The sequence below is a fragment of the Pristiophorus japonicus genome, chromosome 9 (assembly GCF_044704955.1).
Source record: "Pristiophorus japonicus isolate sPriJap1 chromosome 9, sPriJap1.hap1, whole genome shotgun sequence".
Lineage (NCBI taxonomy): Eukaryota > Metazoa > Chordata > Chondrichthyes > Pristiophoridae > Pristiophorus > Pristiophorus japonicus.
The window spans coordinates 136,745,028-136,762,597 of NC_091985.1; the positions used below are offsets into that span (position 1 = coordinate 136,745,028).

Genomic DNA, 17,570 nt, shown 5'->3' on the forward strand with positions numbered 1-17,570 from the left:
ACTATTTTAAAATACAATTATGGAGTTTTTTGGTATAACTTTTTAAAGCTATTGGCATTTTTACAAACATTCAAAATTGGTTTCTAGCTACTGATTTGAAAGAAACCCCCGAACAGTTTAACCTGTCTAATTACAAGAAAACCGGATGTTCCAAGACAAGCAGTTCTGCATAGTAGCAACATGGAGAATTTGTACATCTAGGATGTCAATGATAGACTATTGCAGCAACTCAGCTGCCTGAATACAAAGCATATTTGTTTAAGATAGAGAATTCTGGCACAGTATGAATTTTAGCAGCTTGATTCTAAATGACTTGTGTCTTAAATATGATGGAAATCTCATTTGGAATGTGCTTTGTGAATATTTACTTTGGCTTTTCAGTTTCTAGGTCTCTGCCCTCCATATTTAGGGAAGTCCATGACAGGCTGAATAAAAAGATGTTCTTCCAGGGTGAGGTGTATTCTTTATCAACTGTGATGTCTAATTCTGATGAGACTGTCACAAATCGACCCAAGTTCTGACAAACTGCTCACACAGAGGAGCACATCGATTTCAAGATGTTGAGCTGAAGCTGGGAGGTGATAAAGAATTTATAGTTAAATGAAATGTGACGAGGACTTTGTGGAAACTGAAACTTCTTGAAGGAATATTCCTAAGATCATAGTCACCCTCTTCCAATAAGCCTGGTATCTATTTCTAGATCTCTAGGTACGTCAGTATAGTAGAGATTGTCTCTCTACTATGTCTCTCTACGATGTCTCCGCAAGATCCTGTAAATCCCCTGGGAGGACAGGCGTACCAACATCAGTGTCCTCGACCAGGCTAACATCCCCAGTATTGAAGCACTGACCACACTCAGCTTCATTGGGCAGGCCACATAGTTCACATTGCCAGATACAAGACTCCCTAAGCAAATGCGTTATGCGGAGCTCCTTCATGGTAAACGAGCCAAAGGAGGGCAGTGGAAACATTACAAGGACACCCTCAAAGCCTCCCTGGTAAAGTGCGACCTAACCACTGACACCTGGGAGACCCTGGCTGAAAACCGCCTGACGTGGAGAAAGTGCATCCGGGAGGGCGTTGAGCTCTTCGAGTCTCAACGCAAAGAGCGTGAAGAGGCCAGGCATAGGCAGCGGAAGGAGCGCGCGGCAAACCAGCCCCATCGACCCCTTCCCTCGACGAATGTCTGTCCCACCTGTAACAGAGTCTGTGGCTCTCATATCGGGACTGTTCAGCCATCAAAGAATTCACTTTGGGAGTGGAAGCAAGTCCTCCTCGATCCCGAGGGACTGCCTATGATGATGATGATGGGCTGCATTATTGGAGGTGCTGTCCTACAGTTGAGACTTCAAAGACTGCTTGCCCAGATGTATGGAAACGGTTCCATATCACTATTTGAAGCTGTGCAGGGGATTTCTCCCAGTGGCCTGATCAACATTCCTCCCTTGAGTAACACCACCACAAAAGAATGTTAAAACGGTCATTCATTAATTTGCTGCTTCTGGGACCTTACTGTGCACAATTTGGCTGCCGTGTTTGCCTGTGTAACAACCGTGAGTAATTTTCTGAAGGGTCGATAACGAGAGGGCACAGATTTAAGGTGATTGGAAAAAGAACCAGAGGTGACATAAGGAAAACCTTTTTATATGCAATGAGTGGTTAGGATTTGGAACACACTGCCTGATAGGGTGGTGGATACAGATTCAATAGTAGGCTTCAAAAGGGAATTGGATAAATACTTGGAGAAAAAAATTGCAGGGAAACGGGGAAAGAGCCAGGATGTGGGACTAACTAGATTGCTCTTCGAAAGAGCTGGCACAGAATGGCTTCCTTCTGTGCTGTACTATTCTGTGATTCTATAATCCTTTGGCTAAGAAGCTCTTTGGGATACCCTGAGGAAGTGATAAGGTGCTATATGAATGCAAGCTCTTCTTTACTTTCAACAAGATTCAGCTAACTCATCTGGTCCAGATTGCCCTACAATCTTGTGGGTAATAATGCAAAGGTACATCAAGTCATCTGGTATCTGTGCCATTAGCTGGTGAAAGCAGATGAAATCCAAGACCTTTGGTATAGTTGCTACTAATCAGAACTGAAACACATTTTTGTTACACCATTTATTTTTCTAAACTCTATCCTAAAAGGGAGGGCAGAAAGAAAATAGAGAGAGTACCTGGAATGAGCTCAGCACACGTGAGACTGACATATAGAACGCTGATCAGAATTTTATCTGCCAGTGGGTCCAGGGCACTCCCCAAAGCGGATTTCTGATTGGCCCAGTTTCGTGCAATGTACCCATCCAACTGCAAAATGTAAAGAAAATAGGGGATGTGTTAAACAGTCAGTCAATCATCAATGATGCATCGGAGAAAGGAATTCCTTTAACAAAAATGTCTAAATTACACAAACTGAAGTCATGGCTCTCTTATAATACAGCAAAGTACTTCCACATTTACATAACTTTGTTTCCAATTTATTTTTGATTAGTGAATGTAACTAGTGCAAACACACCAAAAACAGACATTGCAAGATTTTTATTATACCATTTATTTTTCTAAACTCTATCCTAAAAGGGAGGGCAGAAAGAAAATAAAGAGCTCAGCACACGCGAGACTGACGTATAGAACGCTGATCTCAACTTGTTAGAGATGAGCCATTTTATAAGGACATGAACATTATGCCATCTAAAATGGACCATATAAATGTGTCCCTTGAAGCCTAGGTGTAATTGCTCCGAAATCCTGAAATGAACATGGGGTCATCCAAATCCCCAACGTCCCTGACATCGTATTGGGTTGGCAGACAATGCGGTCTTTAACCGACAGATCAATTAAGGATTATAACAAGGGGAGCTAAAAAACACAGTATTCTGAGATTGTTCACATTTTTAAGAAATCCAAGAGATAAAAAGTAAAATTATTCTAACTGTAAAAATTGTTTAAAAAGTTTGATCTTTTAAAAAAAATACATCTAGCTTAAAGCCATTCAATTGCTTTTAGTTTGTTTTAAAACAGTTCTCTGTGGTCTGATGCAAATCGAGATAGCGAAAGTCAGGCCCAGTTGGCTTAGTTGGTAGCACTCTTACCTCTGAATCAGAAAGTTGTGAATTCAAGTCCCACTGCAGTGACTTGAGCACAAAATCTAGGCTGACACTCCAGTGCAGTGCTGAGGGAGTGCTGCACTGGCAGAGGTGCCCTTTCAGACGAGACGTTAAACCGAGGCCCCATCTGCCCTCTCAGGTGGACGTAAAAGAATCCATGGTACTATTTTTAAGAGCGGTATTCTCATCAATATTTATCCTTCAACCAACATCAATAAAACAGATTATCTGGTCATCATCACATTGCTGTTTATGGGATCTTGCTGTGTGCACATTTGCTAAATTACAATAGTGACTACACTTCAAAAATTCTTCATTGGCTGTAAAGCACTCAGACATCCTGAGGTCGTGAAAGGCACTATATAAATGCAAGTCTTTCTTTTATGATCACCTGTGAAAATTAACCCAAATTAGGTGGTGAACTAAATTTATCTAGTAAATTTGCAAAGCATTGAATATATTTTTCTATATGAGTAGTAATAACCAAGAAACATTGAAGAAAATATTACACAAAGGCATTAAGGAATTATGTAATGAAAAAAATGATTCTTTTAGCACTTGAGTGGATTTTCCTCACAGTAGCAATGACAGAAAACCCAATACCTTAAAGTAGTGAAAAATCAATTTGGTGCATTTTAGAATCTACAAAGAACATGGACATTCTGACTCTTGAAAAATAAAAGTAACATTTTCTTAATTTTGAAAACTACTTTTATTTTGTCATTTGAGAATTCATTATTTCTTGTTTATATTTTAACATTTGTCCCTCCAGTAGTACCAGATAATCTATTAAGTGGCAGAAAAAAGTTTTTGTTAATTTTTCAAAAAGTTGGCTACTAGTAAATAGCGATCTGAACCCATCGAACATAGTCAGGGGCTGTTGATAGCAAATTTAGAACTGCATAGATACCTTGCAAACATGCACTGCCCCACTGGTGGTTCATTTCTAGGGACCTAGGGCATACCCCCTATACAAATTCAAACATTTTCCATTAAAACATTTATTCTCCTCCTGCAACAAGTACACAATTCACAGACTGTCTCTCCCCCTCCTGCCCCAGCAGGGCTCTCAGGTTTTCCTCCCCTTTACTTCACCACCCACCCGATCTCCCCACGCCCCGACCAGCAATGCTTTCACCAGAAGCTTCCTTCCAGCTTTCCTCTTTTTCCATCTCGCTCCCTGCCCTTCCCCCCCACCCCCCGCCCCACGACAGGCTTTCTTCCCCTCACGTACTCCCTCTACGCTCAGGCTTCCCTTTCTCCCTTTCCCCCCACAAATGCTGCTCTCGCTCTAACCCCTCAGCTCCCCTACAAGTGCAGCCCTTGGGAGTCCCTCCACAGCGCTGCTCCAGACTCCTACCTCACGTTGTGATTTTGAATGTCACTGAAACTGTGCCAAGATCTCCTGATCTGGCTTGAGGTAGGAGTGCAGGGGCTTGACGGATTTTCATTCAAAACACAGGTGTGTGTATATAGAGTGCCCCAAAGTACTGTCAGCATCAGTGTAGGGTTGGTACAAATGTCTGGGTGGGAGATCGTTGTTCAGATAGGATGAACTGCCTATTCCAAACTGGTACCAGTGCTCTCAGAGCAGAAGAATAGGACCACGGGAGAGGATTTAAACTGATGAAGCTTTGGTGGGGAGCAAGAGGTTAATGAAGCAAAGCAAAAAGGAAAATTAATAGCAGAATGAGCAAATAAAAAAATATTGTGAGGGATAAGCTTAAATGTTTTTATATAAATACAAGGAGCCGTGAGGAATAAAAGTACTGGATTTAGGGGTTATGCAAACAAGAATATTTCTATTATGTATCTCAGAAACATGCGGACAGCAGAGAATTGCTGAGAGCTGAATCGAAGGGGATATGAAATGCTTTGCAAAGGGAAGCGCAGAGTGGATGTAGAGGGGATACAATTGAAACAAGACAATTAGAACGGAGTGATAAAAGTGGCAAATTATTAATTGGTAAGTGTTCGAGGCCATTAAAATAAAGGGAGCAGGTAGATGGGGAGCTGACTAGACAGATAGAGAAGGACATAGTGAAGGGAAGTGAGAGTACAAACAAAAGCAGAGGCTGTTTAGCAATCCATCAGAGCTGGTCAGCAGCCTAGAAGTTGGTGAGCATCGGAGATCTAATGATCATTATATCGTTAAATTTGAATTGTCAAAGCAAAGACCAAAAATCATCAATGTGGTGGTAGAAGACTTTAGGAAAGCAGATTTTCACGCTGGGATGAAAAGTGTGACAGAAACCCAATATATTAGAGCAGGTAAGAGAAAAGTAGGGAGAAACATCTGAGAGCAACAAAATGAACCCCAAAATCTTTTGCAACAATGTTAATAGTGGAAATAAAGCTAACAAATATTTGGATCTGTTAAATGATAATTTGAACAAAACTATTGCAAGTGACTTGGGAATGGTAGATACAGTGAATAGATGCTTCACATCAACCTTCACGAGGACAGTAGATAAATTCCAGTCATAGTAAATGAAGCAATGCAAGCCATAGTACACACATACAAGTTAATAAAGATGTATTATGCAAAAATTGGAAGGATTAAATAGCCACAACACTTCTGGGAAAGATGGAATACAACTTAGAATTCTCAAAGACTTAAGACAAAATCAGTGATGCTTTAGTTGGTATTTTTCAAAGCCTCATAAATATTGGAAAAAGTCTCCAAGGATGACAAATAGTTCCAATATTCAAACAGGAGCAAGTCAATTAATCTGACATCTATAATGGTAAAATGTTTGAGGGCATTCTCCAAGATGCTGTAAATGAGTATTTAAAGAAAACTGGCATTGTAGGGAATTAGTGAGCGTGGTTTTAGAAGTAATAGATCATGCTGTACAATACTATGATAACTCCTTGAGGTAACTATTAAACTACAGGATGTAGTTTACATGCACTTTCAAAAGGCATTTGACAAAATAACTTATATGAGAGAGGCGGGAGTCGAGAGAGGCAGCGGCCTATAAAAGGCTCAGCAGTCCGGGGAGCGTCGAGAGAGGCAGCGGCCTATAAAAGGCTCAGCAGTCCGGGGAGCGTCGAGAGAGGCGGGAGTCGAGAGAGGCAGCGGCCTATAAAAGGCTCAGCAGTCCGGGGAGCGTCAAGAGAGGCGGGAGTCGAGAGAGGCAGCGGCCTATAAAAGACTCAGCAGTCCGGGGAGTCGAGAGAGGCGGGAGTCGAGAGAGGCGTACCGGTGCAGCTCCAGCTGGGAGAGAAGGCAAAAAAGGCAAAAAAGAAGTAGAAAGAAATCAAAAGGTGACGTCACAGCCAACGTGGTAAGTGATTGGCTGCTGATTGGTGAGTAGTTTTTCTTTTTCTTTATTAGTCAGTAACTTTTAACATTGTTGTCGGCAATTTAAGTGTATCTAAGGGTTAAGTCATGGCAGGACAGCTCGGTCACGTGATATGCTCCTCCTGTACCATGTGGGAACACGGGGACAACACCAGTGTCCCTGACGACTACATGTGCGGGAAGTGTGTCCACCTCCGGCTACTGACGGTCCGCGTTGCGGAGTTGGAGCTGAGGGTGGATTCACTCTGGAGCATCCACGATGCTGAGAATGACGTGAGTATCACGTGTAGCGAGTTGGTCTTACTGCAGGAGAAGGGTCCACAGCCAGCGAGGGAATGGAAGACCAGCAGGAAGAGTAGTGCAAGGAAGGTAGTGCAGGGGTCCCCTGTGGTCATCCCCCTGCAAAACAGATACACCGCTTTGAGTACTGTTGAGGGGGATGACTCATCAGGGGAGGGCAGCAGCAGCCAAGTTCATGGCACTGTGGCTGGCTCTGTTGCACAGGAGGGGAGGAAAAAGAGTGGGCGAGCGATAGTGATAGGGGATTCAATTGTAAGGGGAATAGATAGGCGTTTCTGTGGCCGCAACCGAGACTCCAGGATGGTATGTTGCCTCCCTGGTGCAAGGGTCAAGGATGTCTCGGAGCGGGTGGAGGACATTCTAAAAAGGGAGGGAGAACAGCCAGTTGTCGTGGTGCACGTTGGTACCAATGACATAGGTAAAAAAAGGGATGAGTTCCTACGAAATGAATTTAAGGAGCTAGGAGCTAAATTAAAAAGTAGGACCTCAAAAGTAGTAATCTCGGGATTGCTACCAGTGCCACGTGCTAGTCAGAGTAGGAATCGCAGGATAGCTCAGATGAATACGTGGCTTGAGCAATGGTGCAGCAGGGAGGGATTCAAATTCCTGGGGCATTGGAACCGGTTCTGGGGGAGGTGGGACCAGTACAATCCGGACGGTCTGCACCTGGGCAGAATCGGAACCAATGTCCTCGGGGGAGTGTTTGCTAGTGCTGTTGGGGAGGAGTTAAACTAATATGGCAGGGGGATGGGAACCAATGCAGGGAGATAGAGGGAAACAAAAAGGAGGCAAAAACAAAAGACAGAAAGGAGATGAGGAAAAGTGGAGGGCAGAGAAACCCAAGGCAAAGAACAAAAAGGGCCATTGTACAGCAAAATTCTAAAAGGACAGAGGGTGTTAAAAAAACAAGCCTAAAGGCTTTGTGTCTTAATGCAAGGAGTATCCGCAATAAGGTGGATGAATTAACTGTGCAAATAGATGTTAACAAATATGATGTGATTGGGATTACGGAGACATGGCTCCAGGATGAGCAGGGCTGGGAACTCAACATCCAGGGGTATTCAACATTCAGGAAGGATAGAATAAAAGGAAAAGGAGGTGGGGTAGCATTGCTGGTTAAGGAGGAGATTAAGGCAATAGTTAGGAAGGACATTAGCTTGGATGATGTGGAATCTATATGGGTAGAGCTGCAGAACACCAAAGGGCAAAAAACGTTAGTGGGAGTTGTGTACAGACCTCCAAACAGTAGTAGTGATGTTGGGGAGGGCATCAAACAGGAAATTAGGGGTGCGTGCAATAAAGGTGCAGCAGTTATAATGGGTGACTTTAATATGCACATAGATTGGGCTAACCAAACTGGAAGCAATACGGTGGAGGAGGATTTTCTGGAGTGCATAAGGGATGGTTTTTTAGACCAATATGTCGAGGAACCAACTAGGGGGGAGGCCATCTTAGACTGGGTGTTATGTAATGAGAAAGGATTAATTAGCAATCTCGTTGTGCGAGGCCCCTTGGGGAAGAGTGACCATAATATGGTGGAATTCTGCATTAGGATGGAGAATGAAACAGTTAATTCAGAGACCATGGTCCAGAACTTAAAGAAGGCTAACTTTGAAGGTATGAGGCGTGAATTGGCTGAGATGGATTGGCGAATGATACTTAAGGGGTTGACTGTGGATGGGCAATGGCAGACATTTAGAGACCGCATGGATGAACTACAACAATTGTACATTCCTGTCTGGCATAGAAATAAAAAAGGGAAGGTGGCTCAACCGTGGCTATCAAGGGAAATCAGGGATAGTATTAAAGCCAAGGAAGTGGCATACAAATTGGCCAGAAATAGCAGCGAACCTGGGGACTGGGAGAAATTTAGAACTCAGCAGAGGAGGACAAAGGGTTTGATTAGGGCAGGGAAAATGGAGTATGAGAAGAAGCTTGCAGGGAACATTAAGACGGATTGCAAAAGTTTCTATAGATATGTAAAGAGAAAAAGGTTAGTAAAGACAAACGTAGGTCCCCTGCAGTCAGAATCAGGGGAAGTCATAACGGGGAACAAAGAAATGGCGGACCAATTGAACAAGTACTTTGGTTCGGTATTCACGAAGGAGGACACGAACAACCTTCCGGTTATAAAAGGGGTCGGGGGGTCTAGTAAGGAGGAGGAACTGAGGGAAATCCTTATTAGCTGGGAAATTGTGTTGGGGAAATTGATGGGATTGAAGGCCGATAAATCCCCAGGGCCTGATGGACTGCATCCCAGAGTACTTAAGGAGGTGGCCTTGGAAATAGTGGATGCGTTGACAGTCATTTTCCAACATTCCATTGACTCTGGATCAGTTCCTATGGAGTGGAGGGTAGCCAATGTAACCCCACTTTTTAAAAAAAGGAGGGAGAGAGAAAACAGGGAATTATAGACCGGTCAGCCTGACATCGGTAGTGGGTAAAATGATGGAATCAATTATTAAGGATGTCATAGCAGTGCATTTGGAAAGAGGTGACATGATAGGTCCAAGTCAGCATGGATTTGTGAAAGGGAAATCATGCTTGACAAATCTTCTGGAATTTTTTGAGGATGTTTCCAGTAGAGTGGATAAGGGAGAACCAGTTGATATGGTATATTTGGACTTTCAGAAGGCGTTCGACAAGGTCCCACACAAGAGATTGATGTGCAAAGTTAGAGCACATGGGATTGGGGGTAGTGTACTGACATGGATTTAGAACTGGTTGTCAGACAGGAAGCAAAGAGTAGGAGTAAATGGGTACTTTTCAGAATGGCAGGCAGTGACTAGTGGGGTACCGCAAGGTTCTGTGCTGGGGCCCCAGCTGTTTACACTGTACATTAATGATTTAGATGAGGGGATTAAATGTAGTATCTCCAAATTTGCGGATGACACTAAGTTGGGTGGCAGTGTGAGCTGCGAGGAGTATGCTGTGAGGCTGCAGAGCGACTTGGATAGGTTAGGTGAGTGGGCAAATGCATGGCAGATGAAGTATAATGTGGATAAATGTGAGGTTATCCACTTTGGTGGTAAAAACAGAGAGACAGACTATTATCTGAATGGTGACAGATTAGGAAAAGGGGAGGTGCAAAGAGACCTGGGTGTCATGGTACATCAGTCATTGAAGGTTGGCATGCAGGTGCAGCAGGCGGTTAAGAAAGCAAATGGCATGTTGGCCTTCATAGCAAGGGGATTTGAGTACAGGGGCAGGGAGGTGTTGCTACAGTTGTACAGGGCATTGGTGAGGCCACACCTGGAGTATTGTGTACAGTTTTGGTCTCCTAACCTGAGGAAGGACATTCTTGCTATTGAGGGAGTGCAGCGAAGGTTCACCAGACTGATTCCCGGGATGGCGGGACTGACCTATCAAGAAAGACTGGATCAACTGGGCTTGTATTCACTGGAGTTCAGAAGAATGAGAGGGGACCTCATAGAAACATATAAAATTCTGACGGGGTTAGACAAGTTAGATGCAGGAAGAATGTTCCCAATGTTGGGGAAGTCCAGAACCAGGGGTCACAGTCTAAGGATAAGGGGTAAGCCATTTAGGACCGAGATGCGGAGGAACTTCTTCACCCAGAGAGTGGTGAACCTGTGGAATTCTCTACCACAGAAATTTGTTGAGGCCAATTCACTAAATATATTCAAAAAGGAGTTAGATGAGGTCCTTACTGCTAGGGGGATCAAGGGGTATGGCGAGAAAGCAGGAATGGGGTACTGAAGTTGAATGTTCAGCCATGAACTCATTGAATGGCGGTGCAGGCTAGAAGGGCCGAATGGCCTACTCCTGCACCTATTTTCTATGTTTCTATGTTTCTAATAAGGAAGCTTAAAGCTCATGGAATAACTGACAAATTGTCCAGATGAAGAGAGAAATGGTTTGTCAAAAAAAAAAGAGACAACTGTAAACAAATCTTTAAAGAGGACATCGGTCACCCTATCTCAAAAGGAATATAGATGCATTAAGTTTAAAGTTGAGATTCAAAGTGTTTTAAGGACCTAAATTATGGAGAAAAGCTCAAATAACTAAACATAATTTTGCTTGAGAAAAGACAAAAGGGAGACATGATACAGGTGTTCAGAATAGTGAAAGTTATACATGAAACAGAAATGCACAATCTATTTATTTTGGACAAGGATAGGAATGGAGAGCACTCAACCCAACCAACCGATCTCGCCCCCACCACCCCCAATGTCACATTGAATAGTATTGTGCTCCATAAAGTAAAGGATCATAGGTGGCTGTGGGAGAAGTCCATGATCGAGTAATCTTACACAAACTCTATATGGAGTTGACTCAATGGGCTGAATAGCTTTTTCTCACTGGATTTCTTTTATAGTTTTATGTTGCTTACCATCCTATCTTGTGGTGTATGCTAAGATTTTTTTTTTTAAAAAGGAGATAAAATGCAACATATACTTAATAGCAGCGTCATAATAATCAAAGCCATTGATTTACAGTTTTAGTAGGCCATTCAGCCCTCAAGCCTGTTCTGCCATTCTAGGCCATAACTGATCTGTACCTCAATTCCATTTACACACCTTTGCTCTATATCCCTCGATACCTTTACCTCACAAAAATCTACTTAATCTCAGTCTTGAAAATTTCAATTTACCCAGCATCAAAGCCCTTTGAGGAAGAGAGTGTTCCAGATTTCCACTAGGCTGTATGTCGAAAAAGTGCTTTCGGAGTTTACTAAAACTCTAATTTTAGTTTGTCGTCTTATTCTAGATTTCTCCACCAGAGGAAATAGTTTCTCTGTGTCTATCCTAACAAGTCCTTTTTTCATTTTAAATACCTAGTTTAGATCATCCCCCAACTGTATAAACGCAAAGCAATACAAACCAGGCTTACGCAACCTTTCCTCGTAATTTAACCCTTTCAGCCCCAGTATCATTCTACTGAATCTGCGCTGTAGCCTCTCCAAGGCTAAAATATCTTTCCTGAGGTGCGGTGCTTAAAACGGAATGCAGTACTCTAGCTGAGGTCTGACAAAGATATTTGTAAATAGTGTAGCATTACTTTCTAATTTTTGTATTCAAAAGGTTTCATGGAAAAAAAAGGATAGAATTGCAGAAGTTGATCCAACAATACCAGAATGTTTGAAATTAAAAGACAACGGGACTTATTCAGTCACAATACATCAGTGGTCCTAATAATACATTGTGCATTCCATGGCATAATGCCTCTATTGTAATAAAACAGTGTTTTATCTCTGACTCAATAGAGAGGAGATTTTGAAGGCATTTTTACTATATTTTCAGTATGCTGCCGTCAAGAATCACATGTGATTTATTCTATGTGAGCCGTAGGATGACAATTCACCAAACTTGCTCTTTTTTGGGAGAATAAATAACACTGAAAAAGTAAGCTTCTCTTTGGATCATAGACCGAGTGCAGCTGGTCAGCTTTCCCTCAGGATGCCGAAGTCAGAAAGAGCTTCCTCCAAGGGCCCTTCCACCTTTCACTGCAAGGGAGCTGCCTGGACTTCACACAGGTGTCTCCCCACGCCAGCACATCTGGGACCAGGAGAATGGAACCAAATTCTCAAGCACAGTTTAAGAGGGGTGAAAATTAAAACAAAAACTGCAAATCCTGGAATAGTGAAAAAAAAATGGAAAATGCTGGAAACACAGCAAGTTGGGCAGAAGAGAGTTTAATGTTTTTGGGTCAGAACAGTTCTGGTAAAGAGTTACAGCTGAAACATACACCATATTTTTCATTTCATGTGCCCACAGACCTACTATGTATTTGTAGCACGTTTTGTTTTTATTTTTTGCTACAATCCATTGCATAATCTTAAGTGCAATTTAACTTTTTTTTGAAAAAAAACTAAATTCATTTCACCACTAGGTTTCCAAATATATATATTTTTTTTACTGCTTATAGTTCAATGATTTTAATAATTAAACTTTCACGTGAGTGAAGTAAAGGGAGTGGGGTCATACGAAGATAAAGTGAAACATTAAACTTTCAGGGTTACATCCTATCTTACCTACATGCTGTGAGCACAAAATTAGAACCCTACCTTGAGAATAAAACAGAGCCTCTCCAGCATGGTTTAAGATTTATCGCCCAGACCTACGCCAGTGGATGTTTCAACTATTCAAAAAAAACAGGTCAGTCATTTCCTGTCATCAAGGACTTGCAAACAGCTTGGATAGATCTCTCGTTTATATATACACCACATTCTTAGCGATGGAATGTGCTTTGCTAGAGCCATCCCTAGTTGGTACAAACTCCTACAAACACTTTATCACCGTTGCTGTTTATCTTCATAATGGCACAGGAATTTCAGAAGCCGACCCTCGACCCAAAGCCACACTTCCACAACCATGACAGCAAACTTAATTTCAAGCACATCTGGTTATTGTATGAATCATCTCTACTCTGACCCAATGTAAAGCTTTCTCTTTTAATCTTTGCACTGTAGACAGCTGTCCCATTGTCCCGTGGGTAAAATTATTGCTCGGTGCAATACAAAGCTAAATAGACCAAAAAGTCTCTGGTTCTTTTCGCAGTGAACACTCAAAACCTGGAAAATGGTCACCTGGGTGAGGTACTTGCAGATCCTAGCAAGACTCAGCACCTTCAGGAGAACAGGGGAGAAAAAAACCTACCAGACAAATTGATAATTAGATCATCGATTTTCCCACTGGGCAGGATTAGTGGGGAGGGAAGGCCGGGGCAGGCGGTAGGCCCGCATGTCGATGCCGCCTTACACACAGAAAAAAAAACTTTCCACTACCCAGGGCCCCAAACACTCCTTCCAGGTGAAACAGCGTTTTACCGGCACTTCTTCCAACTTGGTATACTGTAGTCACTGCTCACGATGCAGTCTTCTCTACAAGGAGACCACATGCAGATTGGGTGCTTGCTTTACTGAACAACTCCGTTCAGTCCGCAAGTATGACCCCGAGATTTCGGTCGCTTGGCATTTTACTTCTCCATCCCACTCCTGTTCTGCCCTCTGTTACAAAACCAGGACAGGTAGATAGAATTAAGATACAGATCAATCATGATCTAACTGAACATCAGAACAGAATTGAGAGGCTGAATGGTTTACTCCTATTCCTATGAAGTTCAACGCAAGCATGAGGCACTTTCTACTAGGCACTTTACAAACTTCTGGCTGTAACAGAGTTTAATTTTAGATTTTACCACCGCACAGTTGGCCGCCAGGTCTAGATGGAGGAGTCTGGCCAGTCATGACAGGTTTATGAATTGGTAATAAAACTGAGGGCTTGACAGGGTTGATGTTGAGAAGCGGTTTCCCCTAACTGGAGAGTTTAGAACTAGGGGTCATAGTCTCAGGATAAGGGTCGGCCATTTAGGACTGAGATGAAGAGAAATTTATTCACTCAGAGGGTTGTGAATCTTTGGAATTCTCTATCCCTGAGGCCCGTGGATGCTCAGTTGATGAGTATATTCAAGACAGAGATCGATACGTTTGGGCACTAAAGGGAATTAAGAGATATGGGGATAGGGCGGGAAAGTGGAGTTAATGTACAAGTTCAGCCATGATCTTATTGCATGGCACAGCAGGCGCGAGGGGCCGTATGGCCTACTCCTGCTCCTAGTTATGTTACTGTGAGAAAACCAGAGCCACTAACTCGGATTGTCTGTCTTATTTACCAGATGCTCAGCTCAGCTTTTTCCAGAGAGTTGGTAAATGGCTTAAAGCGGATATCAAACAGCTTCCTTAGAAGCCGTGAAAAGGAATCTGGTTGCTAAGTCTAGTCACTGGAAGAAATGCTTTATAGTTGGTTGACTTAGATAGATTGAGAGTGGGATCTGTCTATATTCTTTTGTCATAGCATAAAGCGATCAAGAAGTATATATTCTAGGCTAGGATAGTTTTTTTGTTAAATTAATGATTGGGGCCAGTGAAATGCTGAATGTCTGATTTCAAATATAAACTTTGCATCATACATGTTGGTCCGAAGTAAAAGTGCAGTACTGCAGAGTGCGCCTGAGGTTCCAAGAAGTTTTATGGTTTTGGAGCAGTCTCAGTGGAGCTTTGTAATCTAGTGAAATCGGTTAGGTTTGCTCTTCCCGATGATTCATTTTATTGATTAAGATTCTAAGTAGGCATTGAATGACTGTCAGTATTATGTCAGTAGCTCTTTGAGAGGCCAGAAGAGTACAAGGCATCTTGTACTATTTCTAATGAGCTCATTTGCAGCATATTAGATTTATTGCTCATCAGACATGCTACATCATCAGAAACTTTGCACATTTCTGTTCTTGGGGAGTGAGGGCAGGTTTATGGGAGTGACTTTTTCAAAAGCCATCAGGCGAGAGTTTGAATCATAACAGTGACTTCAACAGGCATTGTGGTTTGTGGGAGTTTGCTGTGTGCAAATAAGCTGCCGCGTTTCCTACATTACAACAGTGACTACACGCCAAAAGTACTTCATTGGCTGTAAAGTGCTTTGAGAAGTCCAGTGGTTGTGAAAGGCGCAAAAAAAATCCACATCTTTCTTTCTAATCATCTGGTGAACTTTCTTTGTGTAAAATCCATTTGTGAAATAAAGGCAATGGAGGAGAGTTTAATTTCTACAACGAACGTCTGTTATGCAGATTATTTTTTGGCTTATGTTCACCTGGGGCAGAACAGAGAAGCTGGCTGAACACAGGGAACAGGCTGGGTGCCCAGAATTGCCTAGCAGGCACCAGTCGTGCTCATTATAGGCCAATCACAAGCACAATTTTCAGGTCACATGGTATCTACAGATAAATTATACAATCAGACCCACAGCCGATGTTATGACGGAAAGATGGACCACTAATGGATTGCAACCATCCCTCAAAATAGATGGGAAAACCTAACCATAAAAGTAGTAGGAGCAGGAGCAGGAGTAGGCCATTTGGCCCTTCGAGCCTGCTCCACCATTCAATAAGATCATGATTGATCTTCAATCTCAACTCTACTTCCCCACCCTATCCGCATCGATCTGTCTTGAATATGCTCAATGACGGAGCACCCACAGCTTTCTGGGGTAGAGAATTCCAAAGATTCACAACCCTTTGAGTGAAGAAATTTCCCCTCATCTCAATCCTAAATTCCCATCCCTTATTCTGGAGACTGTGACCCCTAGTTCTAGACTCCAATGCCAGGGGAAACATCTGCCCAGCATCTACCTTGTCAAGCCCTGTAAGAATTGTATATGTTTCAATGAGATCACCGCTCATTCTTCTAAACTCAGGCCTAGTCTACTCAAACAAACACCTAAGATGGTCGATTGCCTAGATGGGTCGGAGAGGAATTTCCATGATTTTTTCCCCAAATTGGCCTCGTTTTTTAAAAATCATTTTTATCACCTCTCCCAGGAGATCACATGGTCACAGGGTTTCGGGTGGGGTGGAGTGCAGTGTACAAGTTGTGATGCACAAGGCATCGCAATTGTGTGGGACAAGCTCCATGGACCAGATAATCTTTACCTGTCTGTCATGGTTCGTATGTCATCACTCCTCATAGGACAATCCCTTTATCCCAGGAATCATTCTAGTGAACCTTCGTTGCACTCCCTCATCTATTCCACCAAGATATGGCATTGCATCACAGGATCCTCTTCTAAATTTAAAAAAAAGTTATACGAATAGCATTTGTTTTTTTTTTGGTCTTCCCCATAAGCAGATCAGCCTCAAACCTGTAGAATTGAGAAAACCTGTTTTCTAGATCCTGAGGCAAAATTGACGATGTCAACACTGGACTGGAAGGAGCACTTTTGTTTAAATATAAAGTATATATACGAATTATCATTTGCCTCTCCAAACCCACTTGCTTCCCCAACCTGCAATATAGATTCAGAAACACCCCGTTTTCACAAATGATAATAGATCATAATGCCAATGTTAAAATGTCTGCTTTCCTGGCCAATTAGAGACGAGTTATATTGTCTTTAATACAGTTACTAATAATAGCTGCCCATTCCCTCCCCACCCCCTCAGCAAAAAGAATACACAAGTGAGTTCTGGAAAACTGGTAATCCATTTCAGAGTCACTTGCTTAACTGTTTCACCTTTTCTCTTAAGGCCAAAGAGTCATCATTAACCCTGAAGAAAACCATGCATCTATCTTTCTAGTTGGTTAGAGCCTGCCAGCCCTCACTTATCCCAGACATTCAGCTATCAAAGCAGGTTACATTCCAAGAGCTCTGCTGGAGGAACGCATATCTACAACAAAGAAACAAAGCAGTCAGATGAAAGACACAAAGTACATGCCCAGAGTCCACACTGACTTACTAATACTTGCACTTCTTGTGCACATCCAACAGAAACTGCTTTACAACACATGCAAGTGCTTTTAGAACAAACAACGGGGGTTCAAAACCATCTGAATCATAGTCTATTAAACTGGGGCAACTACACAGAGCTCTGAAGATAGAGTGCTTCAAATATCAAGATATCTAGTGCTCTAATCGGTTTGGTAAGTGCAAGTTAGTGTATGTTTGAAATGTTGTTCTGTATAGCCAGCTAGCAAAAACTAAAAGAACAGTTTTAATGACTCAATGTTGTACTATTTTGCTGATGACTTTTCTATAAAGCTTTAAATCACAAAATTAGAAAAATTAAGACGACATTACTCATGGTCGTGAATGATTTCATATTTGTGGGATCTCCACTTAATTTTCAGTGTATGTGGACTATTTAGTCTTAACTCAAATGCACTACAAAATAACAAAAGTTCAAGCTAAAACAGTTAACTACCAGATTTTGGAGTTTAGAAAGAATATTTTTAAAGCCTATTTCTTCTGTGATTGTTGGATTAACTAGATATTCAGGGAGGGGATTCAGTGCATACTCTGGCACTGATAGTAAAGCAATCATAATTGGCAAATGGTTTTTGTTGAATGCATT

The 17,570-nt window shown here is 42.2% G+C and overlaps 1 protein-coding gene across 2 annotated transcripts in view; it reads right to left on the reverse strand.

Annotated features, from left to right (window-relative positions):
* crls1 (cardiolipin synthase 1) overlaps positions 1-17,570 on the reverse strand; it is a 74,357-nt gene that overhangs the window by 14,833 nt on the left and 41,954 nt on the right. For both annotated transcript variants that reach the window (XM_070888786.1, XM_070888785.1), the window contains exon 3: positions 2,174-2,303. In XM_070888786.1, coding sequence (XP_070744887.1) covers positions 2,174-2,303 — 130 coding nt within the window. The remainder of the gene's footprint in view (positions 1-2,173; positions 2,304-17,570) is intronic.